A 21,808-nucleotide genomic window follows, 5' to 3' on the forward strand; every position below is an offset into this window, starting at 1 on the left:
TAGTATTTCATTTGTATTTTTATTTTCTTCACTTGACAAAAGGGACACGGGATGTTTTATCTGCCTAGAAGACATATCCAAAAATCACAGCTTTGTTTACAAATGCTAAGCTGTTATGTGACGAACATGTTAGTTATAAATTGGCTAAAGCCTCCAAAATCCGTGGCATGGCCCTTGAAAGGGTTATGAGCAAAGTCTCAGACCAGAAATCCAGATAACAGTATGACGTAGTGAGAATTGACCAGCTGTGTTGTACTTTTTTTTGCTCTCCGCGGTCACAAACTGCCAACTACACGGCACCGCCAAGCAGCTCCAGTCCAAGACTGAGTCACTTTATGATCTAATGTTAAGAAGTAGTTTGAAACAGTCCGTCTTTGAAAGCTGACAAGAAGAAAAGACCTACTGTGGGGCCTGAAAAACACTTTTCCATGGCAGGTAAACTTCGTTATATCAATACCTGCCTTATACTAGGATATATGTTTATGTGTCTTGTCTGCTCAGACCAGGTCTTTCTGTCAGCTGGTGGTCTGTCCGTGGGTCTGCTGTTGCTGCTGCTGCTGGGTCTGATGATGTACTGTTTGTGGAAGAAGAAGAAAGGCCAGACCCAGTACGAGGAGCTGCTCTCCACAGTGCCGTCAGTACCAGCCCCCTCTGCTCCTGTGATCCTGGTCTCTCAGGGCTCCTGGGCCATGTTAGTACCACAAAACATGCTTCACGCAACGCCTACCCTTATATATTAATAACAATAATTAGTAATTTGCCATACTTACATAGTTTGCTTTTATTTCTGAGTTTAAATTGAGGGAAGCAAGTTGGAATCAAATGGACACATTGACAACACTGTTTTGACTGTTTTTGTTTAACGCACCAAACAGGACAACAGCTGCTGTTTTTGGACATAACCTGAACCAAAGCGCTGACTCTACTGACACACCAGCACTATAATTTGACTCTCTGTTTGTTTTATGGAAGACCCAGTGAGATCCCCTTCACCTTGCCTCCCCGCTTGACCAGAAACCATGGTGATCCAAAAACTGAAGAGACTGAAGAGGTTGAGGCACAGAGGGACATACTTGCCCATCGGGGGTCTCTGTCAGTGAGGAGTAGGTTTTCACTGCCTTCTGTTAGGCAACAAATGGTTAGAAGTCATTTAAATTTAAAGGTAATTCAGTGAAATTCAGGGATTTACTGATCTACTACAATTTACGGTTTGTTACTAGATATATTTTAGCTTGTGTTAAGCCAATATACATATATATAAATGTCCCATTTATATTAGTGACTTTGCTTAATGCTAATTAAATATTAATATTATAAACATCTAATTATTATAAAACACAGTACACCTCCAGTGTATATAAATCCTAATTTGTCAGATATGTAGTTTAGTGAAAAAGTGTAGTATTTTCCTCCTTCTCGTTTGTTTTCTCGTTTTAGTATCCCAAAATTGAATAGTATTTGAGTAAATGTACTTAGTTACTTTTCCCCTGTTTGCATCAGGTTGGTACCCTGTAGGGACGGTGTTGGCGGGTCTCTACTCCACCCCTCCTCTTAATGAGGTGGTGGCACCCCCTCCTGGCATGGCCACCCGTCTCTGCTTCTCAGTGGAGTATCGTCACAGCAGCGAGCAGCTCATGGTCTCCCTGCTCCGCCTCGCCAACCTCCCTCCCCGTTTCCACGGCAACATCACTCTGGTGGAGCTCCGGCTTCTCCCGGACGACCGACGGCCCCGCCAGTCCAAGGCCCGGGGCACGGGGCCCGACCCGGAGTTCTGTGACTGCTTCGTTTTCCAGGTGAGAACTCAAAAGTTAACAGTACTTACAGAAGTTTAAATCTGCTGAGATGCACAGAAAAGACAAAAATAGATAACAGATAATTTGTGTATGTTTAATTTGTATCTGCTCTCATCCAGTTTGTCATATCCACATTTTCTATAGTTCTTATATCTACAGAATAATTATTATTTAATCAAGTCGCATTGAGATTAAGACCTATATTGAGGAGCCCTTAGCGCAGGTACATTAATACAAGATGCAAATAATGGAGTTGGTGGTCAAGTCGTACTGGAGTTCATTATATTAGGACGGGGTTCTAATGTTTTTGTCCTCTCAATAGCCAAAACATTTAAACCATTTCTTTGTTTTTACAAACATATGTTTCCTTCACAGGTGTCAGGTATGTGTGTGCCTCAGAGCACCCTGAGTGTGTGCGTGCTGAGTGTGGAGCAAGACGGAAAAAGCCACGCGGTGGGCAGGGTGCTGTTTACTCTGGAGGGAGAGCTCGGTCAGGCCGGCAGGGTCCTCTGGAAAGACCTGGAGACGGAGGACGACACACGGGTACTGTACAGACTGAGAATGCGTGGATGTGGACTAATGTGGCCATAAAAGCTGACAATCATTCTGTCATCTCTCAGTGTTCAGAGCTGGGTGATATGCAGATATCACTCAGCTACAGTCCAGCTCTGCAGCGTCTCTCTGTGGGGGTTTTGAGGGCTCGAGGTTTACAGCTGCTCAAAGACACAGGTAGAAGGCTGTTCAGGACTTGCGGCTTTATGTATTGAGCAAGATTTCACACGACTGTTTGAAGGATGCAACAAATGTGATGTAAATGTTTAGTATACTAACAAGGCACACGTGTGTTCCGCAGGTGTGTGTGTCAAGGTGAACCTACAGATACACACTCAGGTGGTAAAAACCAAACGCAGCTGTATAGTGAAAGTCGATAACAACCCATATTTTGACCATAAGATGACCTTTAAACTCCGCTCGCAGCACATGAACGAGGCCTGTCTAAAGTTTGAGCTGCAGCAGGCAAACAACGTCCGCTCAGGTAATAATTAGTCGACTTAAAAATGAAAAGCATCATTTAAAAATGTAATTCCTTCCTTATATGTAGAATAAGGTCCTTATAGGGTCATATGTAGCATCACTGAATGATTTCGAGGGGTCACAACCCAAACATGTGAGATGTAATGTGATGACTGTAATGCTTCACAAGTTTATTGTTACTGCCAGACATTTGATGATCTAAATCAAAGATCTATATTCTTGTTGATTAAAGATGTGGTCTATCATCGCTATCAGATTATAAATTGACTTATATTTGCTGCTTCATTAAAGGCAGGTGCACGTTTCTGTCAACCAGAAACTCCTAATAAAGTTAATTAAATAAACAACATAAACATTCATCAGTTCATTTTACATTGTCTGCATCACTTATATTTCTTTCTAAACTTCTAATTTATAGCATGTATTACATTTACTACATAGCCTTTGACTGAATTATGATATCACTTATTATATACTGTATATTAATAACCACATTTTCTTTTTATCCCAGAGGCTCCAGTCCTTCTGGGAGTGCTCGTGCTGGGTCCCTTCATGTATGCCAGGGGCCCACAGTTGAAGCATTGGATGGACATGGTCAATGCACCACATGAGCAGATCAAGCTGTGGCATGGATTGAGCAGAGCAACTTAAACAGCCAAACCACACACACTCCAACACACACACACACACACACACACACACACACACACACACACACACACACACACACACACACACACACACACACACACACACACACACACACGTACACACTGTACACACATAGTCTGAAATAACAAAATTAAATTCTCATAAATCTGTTCATCATTTGTAATAATAAAGACAGCTCATAATTTAAATAAAGAACTTAATTAGTAATTTGTGGATTTTAATAACAGGTACAGTCGTGTGTTTCTTCCTGTATCTAATTTAAACCTGGCTGAAGGAGGCGGAAACATCAAAAACACAGTTGAAACCAATAAAGAAGACAATAGATTTGGGAGGAAACTGGAAATGTCAATGGGAAAACATATTAGTTGGCAATAAAATTACCAAATAAAACAATAAAGATGAAGATTAAATTGTTCCTGAAAAGATTCTATCCAACTGAGAATAAAACAAGCTGATTATAATTCATCACTTTGCCAAGAAATTAATATTAATATCACTGAAGGAAAATACTATTCCAGTGTTATTACTTGATTTGTTTCACATATCAAGAAAATTAATTCAAGAGGCATTTTTTCCTCCTCCCTTTTTATGGACAATTTTTCTTTATAAATTAAAAAAACTGAATTTGTTGATCTGTATAAATGTTGTGTTTTATGTTTTATCTACCGTTTCCTCTGCATTTTTATAACTGTTCCTGCTGCATAATATCATTTTCTTTCTGAGGAGCCTGACAACAATGACCTCACCGAGCTTTCTGTAATGTCTGTCCAGCAGGTGGCGCCCCGTTTCTTGGTGTCACTGAGAGCCGCTGCACTTGGAACCATCGAGTGTAAATGAGGAAGTGAATGTAAAATGAATCGAAGCTGCTTTTTTTTTTTAAAAAAAACTAACTGTCGGTCAGACCGGTGGTTTGTATCAGGTTTGACACAATGAAGATAAATGAGAACACTTTGCTGGAGGGACATCAAGTGGTGCTGGTTCCTTACAACGCAGAGCACGTGCCCAGGTAACGTTAACAGCTGATCGGTGCTCAGCTGTTTGACACGTGAAAGCATCGTTTCTTTCTCCGCTGGTGTCATATTGTGATCGGATGATTCACATTTCTGTCCAAGGATCCGAAAACGTTTCGCTGGTTTATTTTTTTTACTGCTAAAATATGGCTAATGGTTTTAATTATGTGTCTGTCATCACTTATTGGATTACAATGCCAATGATTCAGTTTATCATCCTCTCTGACAAAGCAATACATCTTTAAAGTTGTTAAAGCAACAGCAACTAGGAATGTTTAAGTTAATGTTAAAACAAATCTACAATAAATCAGTTATAAGAACAGCTGCTGATAAATCTTCTGTGAGTTGGTTAATGGTCTGTTGATTGCAGCTATGTTAGTGATCTTCAGCTGGGGACCACATGTGTTTCAATAGTATCAAATCATACTTTCACTACGTGTGCATGAAAGCCTCCTATGAGGTCATCTGGGGGCGTTTTCAGGTCACAAATGTAAAACTGACATTGTCGCCAGTTTGTCCAGTTGTCAAAAAGCACATGTTTGCACAAGGTCAAGAATTAACTTTTAATCTTAAAGGTTTTGTGAATAAATTTAAACGAAGAAGTTTCTAATGAGAAAAAGCAAAAACAAGATTGGCAGAGCATTAAATGCAACCTTGAGTCCTGTGGTATTTGGATACATTCTGAACTTGACCTACTTGAAACAAACAGTCTCTGTCTTATCTCTTCATGTTAACATCTTGCAGATATCATGAGTGGATGAAGTCTTCTGAGCTCCAGCAGCTGACTGCGTCAGAGCCGCTGAGCCTGGAACAGGAGTATGACATGCAGAGGAGCTGGAGGGAGGATAATGACAGTGAGGGGTCATTGAGTTATTCAACTCTTACACATTCTCTAAAGCAGTGGTTGCTCATCACACCTTGAGTTGGCAGAGACCTACAAGACATTTGCTGATTATTGTTTTGTTTGTTCTTTTTGGATTTTTCTTAGGCCTCAGATTTTATTCATGTGAATACATTTACATCTGCTTCACCCTATTACACTTAAATTTGAGTTTGTGATTGTTGCTTATGACATTTTTTGATTCTTAAAGGCTCTGGAAGTTTAGTCTTTCTGTCTTTGTTGATTAGATTTTTTTAACATGTTTTTTGCTTTGTTTTGGCAGAGTGCACATTCATCATCTTGGACAAGCAGCGGTGGGCAGACAGCAGCCTAGAGGAGGAGCAGTGCATGGTGGGAGATGTCAACATCTTCCTGACTGACCCGACAGACCTCTCCTTAGCTGAGATAGAGATCATGATCGCAGGTGCAGTTTTTTTTTTTTTTTTACACCTTTACCACATATATATCTCCATATTTTGATACTTTGCCTGAAGTTTCTTGTTTTTAACCAGAGCCCAGTTACAGAGGCAAAGGCATCGGGAAGGAGGTGACATGCATGATGATATGTTACGGTAAACAATCTATAAAGTCTGTCAGAGAATTTCTTAGGGAAACATCAATGCCCAATTTTTTAGCTTTTAGAAAGCCACTTTGTCTACTGAAATGTCACAAATCAAATCATTTTCCACCAGAATATCAATCAAATAATTAATTTTAGGAGTAATTTCAGAAAATACACTAATCCCATGAAGAATTTACAAATAGTGGCTTTAAAAGAGTTTGTAGTGGGAGAAAAGCTGCTACAACACTCAGATATTCACGTCAAAAGCACATCATACTTCAGATTATAACAACCACTGTGGAGTAAATTTCTGTTAGCGATCAGTGTGCTATCTTCCACCAGGTGTCACGAAACTTAATATAAAAAAGTTTCAAGCAAAAATTGGGCTGGACAACCAGGTCAGCATTAACATGTTCAAGAAGCTCCACTTCCAGGAGGTAAGAAGATCACTTGTCGTCATTGTGGGAGATGCTCATCCGTTTCTGACCTTCGTCTTAACGTCTGTCACAGGTGTCGGTATGCAACGTGTTCAAGGAGGTGACGCTGGAGTTGACCGTAGATGAGTCCGTTCAGACAAAGCTACTGGACAACATGGCCTACACGAAGGAGAAGGACTACAGACACACCTGCAGCCACAGGCAGGAAATGGTTTCACAGTAAAGTGCAGAACTCAAACAGTGTCACCACATCTGCCTATGAAGTGCACAGGTGAAAAAACCTGGGACACAAACCTGGATTGCAGATTTGTAGAGTTTTGCATGTTCACCCATTTGCAGCGCAGGCCTTTATTCACTTCCCTTTATCATCATTTTTAGCATTTTAATGATACCATGTGTTTTTTTTACTCAAGTAAAATAATTTAAATATAGAATTGTATTTGCAGTGGGGTGTTTTTTTTTTTTTTTTTTCATTTTGGTAATTCTCCTTCTGTCCCCCAAACCCCTGAATCACATAAGGAAAAGTATTTAAATGCAAATGCATGGCCTTGGGAAAACTTGGATGTAAAGAATTATAACACTCTAATATCTACATCTGATTGGTTGGAAGGTTGAGCCTCACACACAAACCTTTTTGTGCACAAAAATATCTAGAAAATTTAAAAGATAAGTGCAGAACAAAACACCAAATTAAACTTTAACTGTCTTTTTTGGTGGATAACCAATAAAGACTAAGGACTAACCCGAGACAAGGACACGTCGTGTACACCACAGAGAAAATGCCAGTCTGATATTCCTCCTAATTGCCACTTTAGCTTGCTGCATTACTCATAATTTTCTCCTCCACAAGCGGAAGGAGGGTTGTGAAGATTAAATTGTAACTGCATTAGCTCTATTGATTTACCGCCTTTCATAAAGCGCTATGTGACCCCAAATGTGAAATAGATGCATATCTTTCCTACCACTATCCATTCAGTGTGTTTTCAACTATTTTCAACTATCTGAACTGTCCGACTGTCCGGTCCAGAATTGAGAATTGAGAAACACAAGAATTTGAACAAAATATTATATTTATATATTTTTTGCAGATGATCATTTACGGCTAAAATAGAACTTCAATCCGAGATAAAATCAGCCACAGACTGAATATGGTTTTGATTTTTCATTTTGTTCACTGTGTTAGTAGCCATGTGTCCAAAGCCTTCAGAATAGAATATCTGAACAGAAATAGATAATTAGGGTCTTATTACTTTGGCAATCTTTTAACTTTCAATCTAGCACCACCAGTTTAAAATGTTCTAATTTCTGTCTTTACCAATACCATCATCTAGTCAGCTCTGTAGTTTCCCTACACTTCAGTTTACAACCAAGTCCCAGAACAACCCACATTCCCATCAGTCTCTGCAACATTTAAAATGTCTCTTTTGAGAATGTGTTTTCCAGTCACAGCGGACATATCGGACACACATATTAATTTCATCAGGCTAATGGTGAGTGTGGTTAAATGTGCAGATCAAGGAGTGGGTATTATCTATAATGCACATGTTTGTTTTTACTGCCTCTTACCATCTGTGTTAGTGGGAGGAGTTGTACAAATGATGCCTGTGTTCATATCAATCTTTGTATAAAATCATAAAAAATACATCTCACCAATCTTGCAGTTAAATAGTATCATCTGGTCCACCACATAGTAGCGAATTACCTGAATGGTAAAAAAAAATTGCACAAATAATGCTCCAAATAATTAAAATTAAAAAATAGTTTAATCATTAGAATTGTGCAAATTGCATTAATTGATATAACCAAAAGCTCCACAGTGCCACTAGTTATTACTGTGGTGATATTGTCTTCATTAACTATAAGTTACTATATTTTTCCTCTATATAATACAATACAATTCAGACAGATTTTGAAAATGGAAAAAAATATTTTAGCTGTTTTTTTTTTTTTTTTTAAATTCACACATCATTTTATTCAGGCAGCTCTTGCAAGGCTGCTTTTTTGTTAAACAAAATTAGGTTAACAAGTTATTTAGCTTTTTTTGTTCAATGTACTCAACGTTTTATGTGAAAACTCAGTGGCACCATAAACTCAACAAATACATTTTGTCATCTAAGGTCCTATTCAACATTGTAATTACTGTTGATTCATATACTTTGGATCCCACACCCCAGCTCTAGGGAGGAGAACTGTCGAGTTGGTGGGTTTTATTCATTACACGTCTCTTGGAAAAGAAGACACTTAAATACTTGTTGCAGTGCATAGCCATTTAATGAGGACACAGTTAGAGCGTGAACACAGCTGTACAAGAACCAGGTCAGTGAAGGCAGAAATTTGTATGAAGTAAACAAGTTGCATATCACCAGTTAAAATGTAAGAACAGTAAAATAACCTGGTGCCTTTTCATTATTTAGTAGATGACAAGAAGAAAAGTAAACCAGACTTTAGAGCTTAATTTAATGTCAACACTTGGTGGTTTGGATTGTTGGTTAAAGCATATAAAAAGTAAATTTTACACTTTCCCCATTTTCAAAAACACCCTTTACACTTCATATTGAGACCAGTGTTGTTGTGTCCAATGGAGCTTTTAGTTTCCATTGTCTGTTCAGTCTGAACAAAGTCAAACTGTCCATCACGTCAACAGTCTATTGATGTTGGTTTAATTATTGTTTGAAGGCTCCATGTTCAGGACCATGAGTCAAAACAGCTTTAGCAAGTTTTAAGGGCGGAAATTTACTTTCCAGACTTGTATAGATGTGACTGGAAACTTGTGACTGTAGGGAAAAATACATCTAAAAAGGTATAAAAAAACAACAGTACAGCAGTAACCATGGTGCAGTGTATTCATTTTGCTCTCTGTTGGACATAACCGCTTCTAAATTACTTCAGACATATCTTTGGCATGTGTGTGCTGATATACAGTACACACTTGATAAAATCCTCATGCATCAGTTGGGCCCTAGTTTGGATGGCAGACTGTCTATTAGCTGAGAGATACAACTTGTGATTCACAAAGCCTTCACTACACATACAGATCTGACACTGGCTGATGCTCATCCCCGATTAGCAGTTACCATCAAGCAGCTCAACGCTCGCATGCAGCGCCGACAGGGCCGCCTGACATTTCAATGACCTTCTCTCAAATGCAACTTGGACTCCATGTGATGCACTAGAAACACAAACCAGCTCCTGGTTCTGGTCAAAGTGCAAGACATGGTCCACAGCGAAACGTTTAAGACATTTAATTTTATTTAAAAAATAAGCTGTAGTACAAAGAGGGTACAAGAGTGACAACAATTCCATAGGAATTTAAGGTGATTTCACCGATTTTCATCCGTCCATCCCTCTACCTCTATCTTCAGACTCTTCATCTCCCTGCACCATAAACAGGGGGAGGGGACGCAGAGTTGCCCATCCTAATAAAATTCATGATTTCAGCATTAAAAAAAGAAAAAAAAGCAAACAAATCCCAGAATTTGCACGCGAGAGTGGAAAACAACCTGCAGCTCTGAGTTTGGATGGCAGTGGTTAAGTCTTTAGTTCTTAGATCTTTGAGTGGGTTCAAGAAACTCCCTCAGTGCAGATGACAGTTTCAGCACCTGCTGTCTGACCACACCCTCCTGCTCTCTGGCCCAGGATAGGCTGTTGTCCACTGCGATGTTGACTGGCGCGCACATAGCTTCCTTGTGCAGGTCGGTCAGCCGACAGGCAGCTACTACGCCAGCAAATCCCAGCAGTAGCAGGAGGAGGAACTTGAACATCAGGCCAAGGAGAGAGCGTCGGGATTTAGGTGCCGATTTCACCATAACCTTTTTATCTGTGGAGATGATAGAAGATCACAGGTCCTTTAAGAGCTGGTTTGTAGTATAAACTGGAAGCTCTATACCTATACCACACTTTTATTATATTCCAAATCTGCTTATTGTATACTAAACCTTTTGAATCCCTTATTAATTTTTTTCAGGTGGTACTTGGGGAAAGAAAACATCCGTTTAGTTAGAAGAGGGTAGAGATTTTTCTCATTATTCCCTCTGATGTTAGGCAGTCATAGTAAAAGTAATATTAATTCCAATTTATTATACATTGCAGAATATAGCAGAATGACTCCGGCACTATGAATTCTCTTACTAAATATTCACTGTCTCCTTATGAAGTGTTTCACTTTGTTTAATAGAACATTTATGATAAAAAGGTTCTTTCCCACCTGCTGCCTGTCCGTTCTTTTTCTTCTTCTCCTCACTCTTCTTCTTCTGTTGCTCCTGTGCAGCTAAGGCTGCCATCTGAGCGTTGTACTCTTTCCTTCTCTTCTCCTTCTCCTCCGCCTTCTCCCGTTTACGAGCCTCCTTCTCTCGGGCCTCCCGCTCCCTCTGCTTCACCTCCCTCTTCCTCTCCAGCTCTGATTGAAGGATGGGGAAAAAAAAATAAAAAATTACTTTACTATATTTCAGGAGGCTATGTTCAAGAAAAAAAATGCACATCATCTCTCCAATAATAGATAAAATTCTTTTGACAGTAAAAATTGTGTTACATTTTATCTATCAATTTATACCATATCCACCAACGAGATTTATACCTTTTTCCCTTAAAAGGCGTTTCTCACGTGCACGATCAACCTCATCTTGAATGGCTCTCATGTGCTGCAGAACCTGGGGGGGCAAAAAAAAAAACGGACATTTAGTTTTTCAATACCTGCATTATATACTAGATGTAAGCTGGCTCAATGATTGCTCTCCATTTCTCCGCTACCTTTGTGGCACATTGTTTGCACTGTTTCTCATCCAGACAGTCTCCCGCTGCCTTGGCCAGGACGGTTTCCAGGGGATTATCCTTCAGATCCAACCATTTCAGATTCTGAGTACAAACACATCCAACATAAATAAATGATGGCAGAAATAAAAGCAAAGCTTATTTATAAAGCTTCATGTTCAGTACCGGTAGTGTGGGTCTCTGTTTTTGTCTTCAGTCAGCTAGAAATCAGCTAAAATTAACGCATATTAATGCCGTTAAAGGGGCTTCTAGGCAGATTTTTTTCAGACATTTTTTCTAGTTCCAGTTTTTATATCTAAGCTAAACTAACCAGCTGTTGATTGTAGCTTCACATTTTCTGTATAGTTCAGATTGGTATCAATGTTCTCATGTAACTCCCAGGAGCAGAGCTAATACGTTTATTGAAATACAAATCTTTCAAGTCATTGTTATTTATACACTTGCTTTGTTCCCTTTATCATTTTAATCATTTTGACTCAGAAACAGTCTTTCAAAATAGAACAGGTGATGAAGAACAGCAAGCTTAATAAAACATAAGTGCACATCATGTCAGCACCACGCCTGAGCAACAGGTGATCCTCCTGTGAACTGTACAATTAACCCAGAGAACCAATATATGTGTTATGGGGCCCATCAAAACAGGCCATGTTCTAACTGGAGGAAGTCAAGGAGCTGGACAGCATCAGTCTACATACTGTAATATATGTATTTATATACTGTAAACGACTTAAACTAATGTAACATGTGCAACTCAATACTTGTGTCTAACACTCACCCTGAGCTGAGAGAAGCTGGCAGGCAGGACAGTCAGCTTGTTGTTGTAAAGGTCCAGATGCTGAAGGTTCGCCAGGTTCCCTAGGTCATCTGGCAAACAGGTCAGCTGGTTTTTACTCAGATCCACCTTTACCAGGTGGGTCAGGCTGCAAAACTCTGCCTGCATGAAAGAAATCCAACCAGAGACAAACTATTAGTGATAAAATTACTCAGATTGCTATTGGGGACTTCAAATTGAGAAGGTTATCGGGGAAGGGGCAGATCTAAAGAGGCTTTGCCCCAACATATACAGCATATCAGTATCAGTCTGTAATCCTAGTATACTGGGGTAATGGAGAAGACATGGAAAACCATAATTCATAAATACTGTCCAATCAAGTTATGTTTACTTAGAAATTTCCTTTTACATTATCTTTAAAAATCTATGAATGTTTGTCTGCTTTATCTTTGACATGACAAAAGCAAGGTAGATATTAGCCTTATTTTATCAGCCCATTTGTTTACAGGCTGTCATAAAGCAAGAAGTAACAGTCGCGCATCTTCAATTATCAAACTGATTACAGTGTAGACATTTTAAAAATCTCTTAGTTGCTATAAAAAGGTGATGTCACAGTTCACACAAGATTGCAAAGGACCCAGCTCATACTTGAATAAACATTTCATACTCCTTACATCTGGTCACAAATACAGGGCCACAGGGTTTTAGTAAGAGCTTTGTAACCTTAGCAACTGCTGATTTATTGTTTTTTTCTGACTTTGGTCTAGACTGGGCTGCAACTAATTACCTTTCATTAGTGATTAATCTGTGGATTTTTCTTTAGCGAGTAGAAAGAGAAAGCCCACCGTTAACATCTCAAAGATCTAGGGGGACATCCTAAAATGTTTGTGGCCAATCTAGAGATAATGTGAGAAAAATAATAGATTGTCTCATTTGAGAGACTGGAACCAGAAAATGTTTGAAAATTCTGGAAAAAACATTAAGAAAATGTATTCTTCAAATAGTTGTCAATTATTTTTCATTTGATCAATAAGACCTTTCAACCCTGATTTGGATACGCTTACCTCTTCAGGCCTCTAGAGATTTATTATTTATTCATCATCTCACAGCTCAGAATCCACACACATTTGATTAGGTTTTGCAAGTAAACATTGCTTCATTAATGGGGTCGTAGGACAGTCACCACAGATCAAAGGGGTACAATTGATTTCGTACAATGCGATTTGTACTCACAGGAAGGGAGGTAATGTTGTTGCATGACAAGTCCACAACAGTTGCTTTGGGGAATAAAGCCTGTTGGGGATAAATTAAAGCATGAAGTAAAATTAGCAATGCCATCGAGTATTACCAGCACACAGGCTGTTACTATGTAAAACAAAAATACCACTTTTTCAATACTCACAGCAGAAACTCATTGTGACCTCAACTAAATCCTAACCGATGTTGCACAACTGCAACCTGGGCGATTTTTAACGGCCACAACTGTAAACATTTGAATGAGCATACGCTGTTCACCTTTAACCTCTAATAAGGCGTCAGATTTTATGAGCTTATCATATGCTTAGTATTCAAAGTCACATTAACTGCAACTAGAGCGGTCAGATAACCGTAGTGGGGTAAGAAGTGCATCTAACTGAACTAAAGTGCAATAGATTTAGTACGAGTAAGTACAGGTAACATTATTGTATTTGAGTGCAGTCCTTGCGTATTGTAAATGTATTTAAATACCATAGTGTAACTGCACGTACAATTAGTATTTTAACCAGGAAACAGGCATTAAACCAGCTCAGACCACAAAAGCTTCACATTTCTATAGCCAGTTTCTCTACTTATTCCAGGTCTTAACATATTGTCAGGCAAATGGAGACACAGACGACACGAAGAGTCACTTACCAGCTCCTTGACTGGCACCTCAGTGAGGTTACACAGGCTCAGGTCCACTTCATTTCCATTGATCTTATCCTTCAGGTTCAGCACTTTGCTGTTTTTACTCATGCTGGCAAACTCTGAAGATACACACACACACACACACACACACACACACACACACAGTGACTGGGACTAATACATCCTGACATGGGAGCAGCTTTTCCAACAGCTACTTTAGACTAGCAGACCCCAGGAAACACAGAGTGCAACATTAACGTTTTACGTGATCTGCTCACCTGTTATGGACGAAGCGGTGAAAACGGGCTTAAGAAGACGACAAGTCCGACTTGCAGCTTTGGAGAAAGTTAGTGTGAAAACCTCAGGGATGTTGGTGGCTCTGTATTTCGGGCTGCACTGACTGCCTCAATGAAAATCCACGTCACTGATTAAACGACTGCGCGGAGACGCTCAAACGAGCAGCGCCACCTGCAGCTCCGGAGGGAAACACGCACATGCTCGTTTCCCCCCCATTAATACGGTATAATTAGCTATATGAAAAATCAAGTCTTTATCTAGTATGTGTAACGCCAGACCCATTTCCATAACAAATTGGGAGGCAGAATCCAGTGATACGCCCATCCATTATCTGTAACTGCTTATCCTGTTAAGGTTTGCAAGGGAGCTTGGAGCCTATCCCAGCTGTCCTTGGGAGAGAGGAGGGGTCCATCAGGGCCAACACAGAGAGAAATTTAAATAGACATTTAAAGACAGGCAACATTCACATTCACACCTCCAGGTAATTTTGAGTCACCAGATAACCTAATGTCTTTAGACTGAAGCAACCACTGAAGTAAAGTAAGTACTTAAAAGTTATAAGTGCTGGTCAGGATAATTTACTCTACAAGCCATAGTTTCTCCTCTGACGATTTAGATAAAACTGCTCTTATTTAAATTGTTATTGCACAGAATTTCAGCTTACTGTTTTGGTTCACTCTCACTGCCCTCACAAACATGGAAAGAAAGAAAAAAAAGAAGATTTTGTTTTTGTTGTTTATTTCTGTAATTACACAGAGCTTGAGATATTTTTTCAGCAACATTAGCAAATGGGACATGAAGTACATCTAAAGCAGAGTACACGTGCAACACAGTATTACTGAATTGTATAGAGAAACACATTTAATATCTGTCAATTATATAAGTCTCTGAAATTATGAAGTTACACATTGATGAAGTAACAATTTTGTTTTAGGTAAGTTACTAATGTTAGTAATAGGGTTATAAAGAAGGTAGGATGGTACTATAGGTATAAATACAAGTCCTTTTTTTGTCCTCAGGGTTCATGATACTGATCGTGCAAGATCACCAAGAATGATCCCATTAACTTTGGCAACATGCAATGTTCACAGCCCTGGAGAAACTTTCAACTCATTCATGCAATTTCTCCTTTTTTTTTTTAGCAATATCAGATTTATACCTTGTTCCATTTAAAATACATGAAGAGCATAAAGATAGTAGCTGCTGTGACATAGAAAACGAAGAAAACTTTGTTGATTGTTTTAGCTTTTTTGGTCCAGTAGCCAGGCTCCCCTTCTTCCTGTTTGTTGTTGAGAATGAGAATCAGTGATTTCAGCACCGCCGTCAGCTCATCAGGAAGCTTTTCACAGGACAGAGAACCCTCCATCAGTTGGTTGCTGCTTCCCTGAAAAGTTTAATGAACTGTGGTTAGTGAAAAGATTATGCTAAAAATCTGAAATCTGTCAAGGCCAACTAATTTAGTGTGCATCATTATCCACCATCAATGTGAACACAGAACTAAACAGACTGAGCTACTTCTCATGTTGTAGTTTTGTGGTCAGTGATCATTTGTGCTCTTTATGTTGAACAAAAAAGACTTTAATTCTCACCTCTTTGGTCATCGGCAGCAGTTCAGATGGTGTTTTATTCGAAGACACATCACGGCCACACTCACAGAAAAACAGTTTATTAACTTCTGTAAGATGCATTCGACACAAAACATGGTTAGTACACATTCAAAATAATAATCATTTTACACATTCAGGTATACACTTCTTTACAAATTGTCTAAATCTGTTGAGTTCATGAACATTGATAGACATGTCTCAGTTTGTTGTAGTGACTCTCACCTCCTAAACAGTGGTGACTGGCTTTTCCTTGTTTGTCTCCACAGTCCTCATTCAGGTTTTGCTTTGTATCTGTCTTATTGTCTTTTTCTATCAGGTACATCACCATGATTGTCTCCAGGAGGCTGAGCAGCATCAGACCAAAAATCCCTAAGCAGTAGAGCGCTGGGCCGAGAAATCAGCAGAAATGATGTGGACAAATACAATAAATTGAGTCAGTATGTGCTGTTCCTGATCATAAAATAGCTTTACCTATAAGTGGAATTCTGTTTGACGTCGAAGGCAGAATTTCGTTCAGAATAAGCTGCATCACAGTGACAGCAAGCAGCACAGTGACCTTGAAGCTCAGCTTCTCGCCCCCATGCTCGGAGATCAGGAAGGAGGACAAGTCCAGACACAAGAAGAAGAGGACAGGGACTATAAAGTTGACGATGTAGAGTGTCGACCGCCTCTTCATGGTGATCTGTAAAATTACAATCAGGTTAGATTGCTCACTTCAACATTTGGTAACTAAAGCTAGTTGCTTCAGGTATTGCAGATACTGTATTTAATACTTCTGAGATAAAAAAAAAATAGAGAAAGAAATACTTTATAAACTGAAAATATAAGATGAAAGAAAGAATAGGGACAGAAAAAAGTTTTCGTTTTCTATTGTGCTAGTACAGAGAACCAGAATGCATTGCAGGCCATTGCAGGCCTTTTAGGGGATTTTAAAGTCTCCAAAATCAGCACTGGACAATTAGGCAATTTTGCAATTCTGCCGTAGTGGCCAGCGATGGTAGTACAACTTTCATGTTGGCCCCAAAAAGATTTTTCTCATAGGAAATTGTTGGAAAAGAGGGCAATAAAATGGTGAGTTAATTTTTCTGAGCATCACGAACCCCATTAATTGCCCTGACAATACACAATTTGATTCATATAGTCACATAAGTTGTTTGGAAAATCTCAAACAGCCATAGGACTCTTCTATTTTAGCTCATCCATGTGTTGATGGTTGTTAGTGTACATGGTCCGTGGGTGGAAAAATGTGGAAGCTTGAAAATCATCTGGAAGATTGTTTTTTTTTCCATGTATGGATCGCTAGGCAACTTCCAGAGGAGTGAACGAGTGCCATGTTTTCATCCATTGTTTGCTGGAAAAGACCAGAACCTCTTGGCAGTGGTCAAGCCAATCAGGCCACACAAGCTTTAATCAAATTTATTTAACAAAAAAACTAAATAGACAGGAACTCTGAGGCCCACGTGGGCCCCTTTGTAACCAGAACTGTGGGCCTGTGGCAACAGCACCAAAAACCAAATACATGGGTATACAAGCCTCCACTAATGAAACTTTTCCAGTGGGACAGAACAAAACTGCAATGCAAACACATTAATAACCTGTAATGTTGTGAGACTGGTCAAAGTGGAATCCAGGTCTACTCTAAACTTTTTTAAATAAATAAATCACATAGCATGTTCTTGTAGCAAAGTCTCTGGTGGGGTAAAGGAAGTAATACTTACATGGAATAAAATATAAACATTCACAAAAAAGTACAAATACTTTAAATAGTTACATTACTTAACCCACTTTCTTTCTGCCTCTGTGTGGTTGTAGGCTATATCCAGAAATACTTACCGTGTAAATAACGGTACTTTGGTTAAAGTCAAAGTAGTTGACCATTTTGTCTGTGACGTTCATGCTGATAAACAACCACTCGGACTGGGTCCTCATCACCTCGCGGGAGAACCTAGTCACAACTGAGGAGTCGGCGTTGTGTGATACGCTGATTTCCTCATCTGGTGTAAGAGGAATAACGAAGGTTTCACAGCAGAGTCACAAAGCAAACAGGAATAAATGCTATGTGGTGTGTGTTAAAGCACACAAATATAAAGAACTATAGGAACACAACATGTTACAGGCTCACCTGAGTGTAAGACAGACTTGAAGGTGAGGTTGCAGACCTGAATGTCAAAGGGGAATTTGTAAACGTGCATGCTGCAGGTGCTGACTAACACCTGGTCGTTGATAATTATGACATTACCATCATAGGTAATGACCAGATGAGGAGCAGGAGGGGCTTTGTCCTTCTCTATCCTGTATGACGATACACATATGTAGTAATACACATATAGAAATACAATACAACAAAACTGAAGGTGAAATACACTTGTTAATCCACAGAAAGGGGGAGGGGGGGTAGGTGGCAGGAAAAGGAGGCACCAGTGGGCATGTGATTCGTTAACTCTTTGCTGTTTTTGATAAGTTTGTACGTTTCAGAACTTAACAAGCTATTGCAAACTACAATGTGTAACAATACACATAAAACATAGTAATTCATGTTATTAACTTACATCTCTTCAATAGTGAGATCTGGCTTCCACATAATTTCTGTAGGAACCATAACTTTCTGAATACCACAGAAATCAGCAGGTTCCCAACTAATGTACTCGTTCTGCCATTCCTACGGAAGAAAACGAGGAGGAAATGAAACAACTCACAGGTAGAAGAGGAGGAAGAGGAGGAGGAGGAATTCTTCCAACCAAAACTGTCTTTCTCTCTGAGAGAGAAACTCACCTTGATCATCCAAACGTAAGGAACAAATGTCTGCTCCTTCTCCCTCTACGAGCAAAGAAATGTGTTTGAAAACCATAACAGTGTCAAAAAATATATGGGTTATTTACAAGTTACTGCCGGTTTCTATGAATATTATTCTGATCATTGGATCATAGGCTAGTTGTGGATAATGGCACCAGTCACACTGTCAGAATTTGATCCTATATTTACATATAACACTGCGTGATTTTTGCCACAGGCTGTCGTCGGTCACCAAAGCTCCAAATTAACAGTCAGTGGACACCCAGAGGATCCTAGGAACAACTTTTAGGGTCGTGAGTTTATGAAGTTTTGCAGCAGAGGACCTAGACCAACAAGTACTTACCATATCTAGAATGGCATAGAGCACCATATCCACTGTTAGCTGGGTGGCATTTCTGTGGTTTTTAACAGGCCGAGTCATGAAGAAATGTTCGTTACTTTTGGTCAAGTTCAAGTAGTTTAAAACATCTTGATAACTGCAGTTTTCCTCAGAAGACGTCGTATCTTGAGCAAAAACAAAAGTCAAATCATAGGTATATGATATAATAATGTGCATGACACAATATGAACATTCATTAAAAAGTGACCCCATAGTTTGCTGGTACAAGCATTTTACCACGAGCCATAGTTACATTTAGAGGCCCTGTTTTTCTTTTTTCTTTTTTTTTTTTTTTTGCAGTAAAAAAGTGGACTTTAGGAGAAACTACTAGTACTTATTTTAACCCAAACTAGGATCTTTTTACCTGAACTTAGCCTGCTATAGGACCTGCAGCAGACTTTGTTATTTCATGTTATGCCTCCAAAATATCAGTAGTGTTGTTACTGTGAGCACATTAGTATAGTTTTAGCATTTAGCACAACAAGTTTAACGTCTGCAGTAACGATTGTGGTCACAGAAAGGCCATTATGACAAAGATTGACCGCTCATGGATTTGACCACCAAATGCTTTTTAAATGTTAGCGTTCAGTCCTTTGGGCTTTCAAACGATCAGCCTGTTTACACTATCTACTGAACTACCAAATCCATGCAGATGCAATATCCAGTGTGTATGAAAACCTCGTTCAGTTGCAGCATTTTGAGGGGGAGTTAGTGAAACTATTCCTTCACTGGTTGGCAATGTTATCTGCTGTTGTCCTGACTTATTGCAGGATTGATGTATTAGACTGCATTAGTATAAACCAAGTGTGTTTAATACAAAACCTTTGCTTTTGTGGTTGTGAAAATTTGGAAATTGAGATAATTATTTTGGAAATTACCATAACTGTCAAGGTTGAACATCATAATAACACATGACGAAGTGATGCCACTTATTTTTTGAAGCTGTTAACACGGATCCTGTTATGACAAGCTGTTTCCTCATCGAAGTAACTGGTTCTAATGTTTTTGCCATCCTATTTAAAATGAATGAGGTGGCCAAAACCGTAGCGCCAACTCTTCTTATAATGCACTCCACTACCCACTTTGACCTCAATAATAAACACATTATCTTAATTTTCACCTTTCTGACAAATTCAGCCTAATCATGAAATCATACATAGGTGGCAGTTGCTTTGTTGGTAGAGTGGCTGCCCACAGTGGCAATTGCAACTTTCTCTGACCACATAAAAAAGTGTGACTGGGAAAGACATCGATGCCCCAAAAAGCCCTGCTCCAACCACTGAGGTTAATATCATACATCTGAGCTCCGATCCCAAGCCATATAAAAATGGGGAGGGTTTTGTCAGAAGGGGCATCTGGTCAAATCAACATGTGCAGTACACGATCAGCTGATGTGATCATCCAGTTAGAAAAATCTGTACCATGTTACCACTCGTATTATTAATAAGAGCATTAAAACTTAGAAAATGGCCATTTACAGTTAATTCTGAGGTCAATAGTATAGATTACCCAGAACAACATGAACAGTGTGAGGATGAGCAGAAGCCTTACCTGTGAGGAAGAGCAGAAAGAAGAAACCAGCAAGCATTGTGACTGTAGGACCCTCTGTGAGCTTTGCGTACAATAAATGTGCATCCTCTCTGAAGTTTGCCGGAAAAAACCCTCAAACTTATCCTCACTAGAAAGGGGAGGGCAAACCAAGTGACCAATCCTTTGGTTTAATATCACAATCTAAGGCAGGGAATCTCAATCGCTGATGATGTGCATCCCATTTAGGCACTAAAAGCACAGCGTGGATGCTTTCAAGAATAATACCACTAACGTGTATTAATAGAATTTAAGAACAAGGCTTTGTGGAGTCCACACAAGTCTTTGATCTTCTCATATTTGAGTAGAGTTTTTTATTCCTCTTCATACTGTAGCTTTAATACTTTGGTACTGTACAAACATTTTTAAATACTTAAATAGTTTTTTCTTAACATGTTATTATGGCTATTTTGACTTTTTACTCCATTACATCTAAGACCAAATGTCTGTTCTTTCTACTACACTAAATTTGTAATCCAAGTTGTTTTAATGCAATTCAATTCAACTTTATTTATATAGCGCCAATTCACAACAAAGTTATCTCAGGGCACTTTACAGAATAAAGTCAAGATTATAAAGATGTATAGAGAGAACCCAACAATTCCTTCTGGAGAAACCCATAGGCAACAGTAGAGAGGAAAAACTCCCTTTAACAGAAGAAACCTCCAGCAGAACCAGATTCAGGGTGAACGGCCATCTGCCTTGAGCGGTTGGGGTGAGTGGAAAGTGAAGAGAGAAAAGAACAGTGCAACAAAAAGCAACAACGAAACATTGGGCAGGTTGGTAGGACCAGTAGCTGCACGCTGGAAGACACACAGCTTCAAAGCTGGGGACACCTGCAGAAAGGGACAGAGAGAGGGGGACAGAGAAGGACAAAGACAACTACGGGAGAGAACACACAGAGTTAATGGCATACAGTGGGGACAACTGTGGGGTGAGAGGAGAGGGGGTCAAGAGGAGGAAAGGAGCTCAGTGCATCAGGGGGGTGGGTCCCCCAGCTGTCTAAGCCTATAGCAGCATAACTATAACTAACTATATGCTTTATTAAAGAGGAAGGTTTTAAGCCTAGACTTAATAGTAGAGATGGTGTCTGCTTCCCGAATCTGAACTGGGAGCTGGTTCCACAGGAGAGGAGCTTGATAGCTAAAGGCTCTACCTCCCATTCTACCTTTGGAAATTCTGGGAACCACAAGTAGGCCTGCATTCTGAGATCGAAGTGGTCTACTGGGATGATATGGTGCTATGAGGTCTTCTATATATGATGGAGCCTGACCATTAAGAGCTTTATATGTAAGAAGCAGGGTTTTAAATTCTGTTCTAAATTTAATGG

The 21,808-nt window shown here is 39.4% G+C and overlaps 4 protein-coding genes across 6 annotated transcripts; 2 read left to right on the forward strand and 2 right to left on the reverse strand.

The window, feature by feature from the left end:
- The first annotated feature begins 282 nt into the window (after nt 1–282).
- On the forward strand, nt 283–3,584 carry syt15 (synaptotagmin XV). Of its 2 annotated transcripts, none has more exons than XM_067488536.1 (8): nt 283–435; nt 502–691; nt 973–1,103; nt 1,501–1,793; nt 2,169–2,336; nt 2,414–2,522; nt 2,647–2,829; nt 3,340–3,584. In XM_067488536.1, the coding sequence occupies exons 1-8, from the start codon at nt 429–431 to the stop codon at nt 3,477–3,479; spliced, it is 1,221 nt and encodes a 406-aa protein (XP_067344637.1). In that variant the 5' UTR covers nt 283–428; the 3' UTR covers nt 3,480–3,584. The 2 variants fall into 2 exon arrangements, with proteins under 2 accessions (XP_067344637.1, XP_067344638.1); XM_067488537.1 differs by having other exon boundaries at nt 283–431.
- Nucleotides 3,585–4,302: 718 nt separating this feature from the next.
- nat9 (N-acetyltransferase 9) lies at nt 4,303–6,823 on the forward strand. 2 transcript variants are annotated; one of them, XM_067488539.1, is made up of 6 exons: nt 4,303–4,506; nt 5,255–5,364; nt 5,674–5,814; nt 5,903–5,962; nt 6,277–6,389; nt 6,463–6,823. In XM_067488539.1, the coding sequence occupies exons 1-6, from the start codon at nt 4,430–4,432 to the stop codon at nt 6,610–6,612; spliced, it is 651 nt and encodes a 216-aa protein (XP_067344640.1). In that variant the 5' UTR covers nt 4,303–4,429; the 3' UTR covers nt 6,613–6,823. The 2 variants fall into 2 exon arrangements, with proteins under 2 accessions (XP_067344640.1, XP_067344641.1); XM_067488540.1 differs by having other exon boundaries at nt 6,295–6,389.
- A 1,841-nt stretch (nt 6,824–8,664) lies between these two features.
- lrrc59 (leucine rich repeat containing 59) lies at nt 8,665–14,246 on the reverse strand. Its single transcript, XM_067488538.1, has 8 exons — nt 14,094–14,246; nt 13,822–13,934; nt 13,162–13,221; nt 11,932–12,090; nt 11,136–11,240; nt 10,963–11,035; nt 10,594–10,785; nt 8,665–10,206 (listed from the first exon to the last, which is right to left on the reverse strand). Exons 2-8 carry the CDS (start codon nt 13,921–13,923, stop codon nt 9,926–9,928), a joined length of 972 nt encoding a protein of 323 aa, XP_067344639.1. The 5' UTR covers nt 13,924–13,934; nt 14,094–14,246; the 3' UTR covers nt 8,665–9,925.
- A 603-nt stretch (nt 14,247–14,849) lies between these two features.
- On the reverse strand, nt 14,850–20,538 carry LOC137106076 (5-hydroxytryptamine receptor 3A-like). The gene is made up of 10 exons (XM_067489090.1): nt 20,443–20,538; nt 18,856–19,016; nt 18,492–18,536; nt 18,269–18,378; nt 17,842–18,011; nt 17,553–17,713; nt 16,191–16,401; nt 15,942–16,103; nt 15,702–15,787; nt 14,850–15,496 (listed from the first exon to the last, which is right to left on the reverse strand). Exons 1-10 carry the CDS (start codon nt 20,477–20,479, stop codon nt 15,266–15,268), a joined length of 1,374 nt encoding a protein of 457 aa, XP_067345191.1. The 5' UTR covers nt 20,480–20,538; the 3' UTR covers nt 14,850–15,265.
- Nucleotides 20,539–21,808: the final 1,270 nt, after the last annotated feature.

The sequence above is a fragment of the Channa argus genome, chromosome 20, assembly GCF_033026475.1.
Source record: "Channa argus isolate prfri chromosome 20, Channa argus male v1.0, whole genome shotgun sequence".
NCBI classification, from domain to species: domain Eukaryota; kingdom Metazoa; phylum Chordata; class Actinopteri; order Anabantiformes; family Channidae; genus Channa; species Channa argus.

Excerpts from the sequence above, each read along its gene's own strand:
- syt15 (XM_067488536.1), top strand. Across the intron at positions 1,104-1,500 it reads GGGGTCTCTGTCAGTGAGGA|GTTGGTACCCTGTAGGGACG; the intron begins GTAGGTTTTCAC and ends TGTTTGCATCAG. Across the intron at positions 2,830-3,339 it reads GGCAAACAACGTCCGCTCAG|AGGCTCCAGTCCTTCTGGGA; the intron begins GTAATAATTAGT and ends TTTTTATCCCAG.
- nat9 (XM_067488539.1), top strand. The coding sequence starts at position 4,430 with ATGAAGATAAATGAGAACACTTTGCTGGAGGGACATCAAGTGGTGCTG. Across the intron at positions 4,507-5,254 it reads AACGCAGAGCACGTGCCCAG|ATATCATGAGTGGATGAAGT; the intron begins GTAACGTTAACA and ends AACATCTTGCAG. Across the intron at positions 6,390-6,462 it reads AGAAGCTCCACTTCCAGGAG|GTGTCGGTATGCAACGTGTT; the intron begins GTAAGAAGATCA and ends CGTCTGTCACAG.
- LOC137106076 (XM_067489090.1), bottom strand. The coding sequence starts at position 20,479 with ATGCTTGCTGGTTTCTTCTTTCTGCTCTTCCTCACAG. Across the intron at positions 17,714-17,841 it reads CAAGTCTGTCTTACACTCAG|ATGAGGAAATCAGCGTATCA; the intron begins GTGAGCCTGTAA and ends CTCTTACACCAG. Across the intron at positions 16,402-17,552 it reads AAAGTACCGTTATTTACACG|ATCACCATGAAGAGGCGGTC; the intron begins GTAAGTATTTCT and ends GTAATTTTACAG.
- lrrc59 (XM_067488538.1), bottom strand. The coding sequence starts at position 13,923 with ATGAGTAAAAACAGCAAAGTGCTGAACCTGAAGGATAAGATCAATGGA. Across the intron at positions 11,241-11,931 it reads CCAGCTTCTCTCAGCTCAGG|AATCTGAAATGGTTGGATCT; the intron begins GTGAGTGTTAGA and ends GTTTGTACTCAG. Across the intron at positions 11,036-11,135 it reads GCAAACAATGTGCCACAAAG|GTTCTGCAGCACATGAGAGC; the intron begins GTAGCGGAGAAA and ends TTGCCCCCCCAG.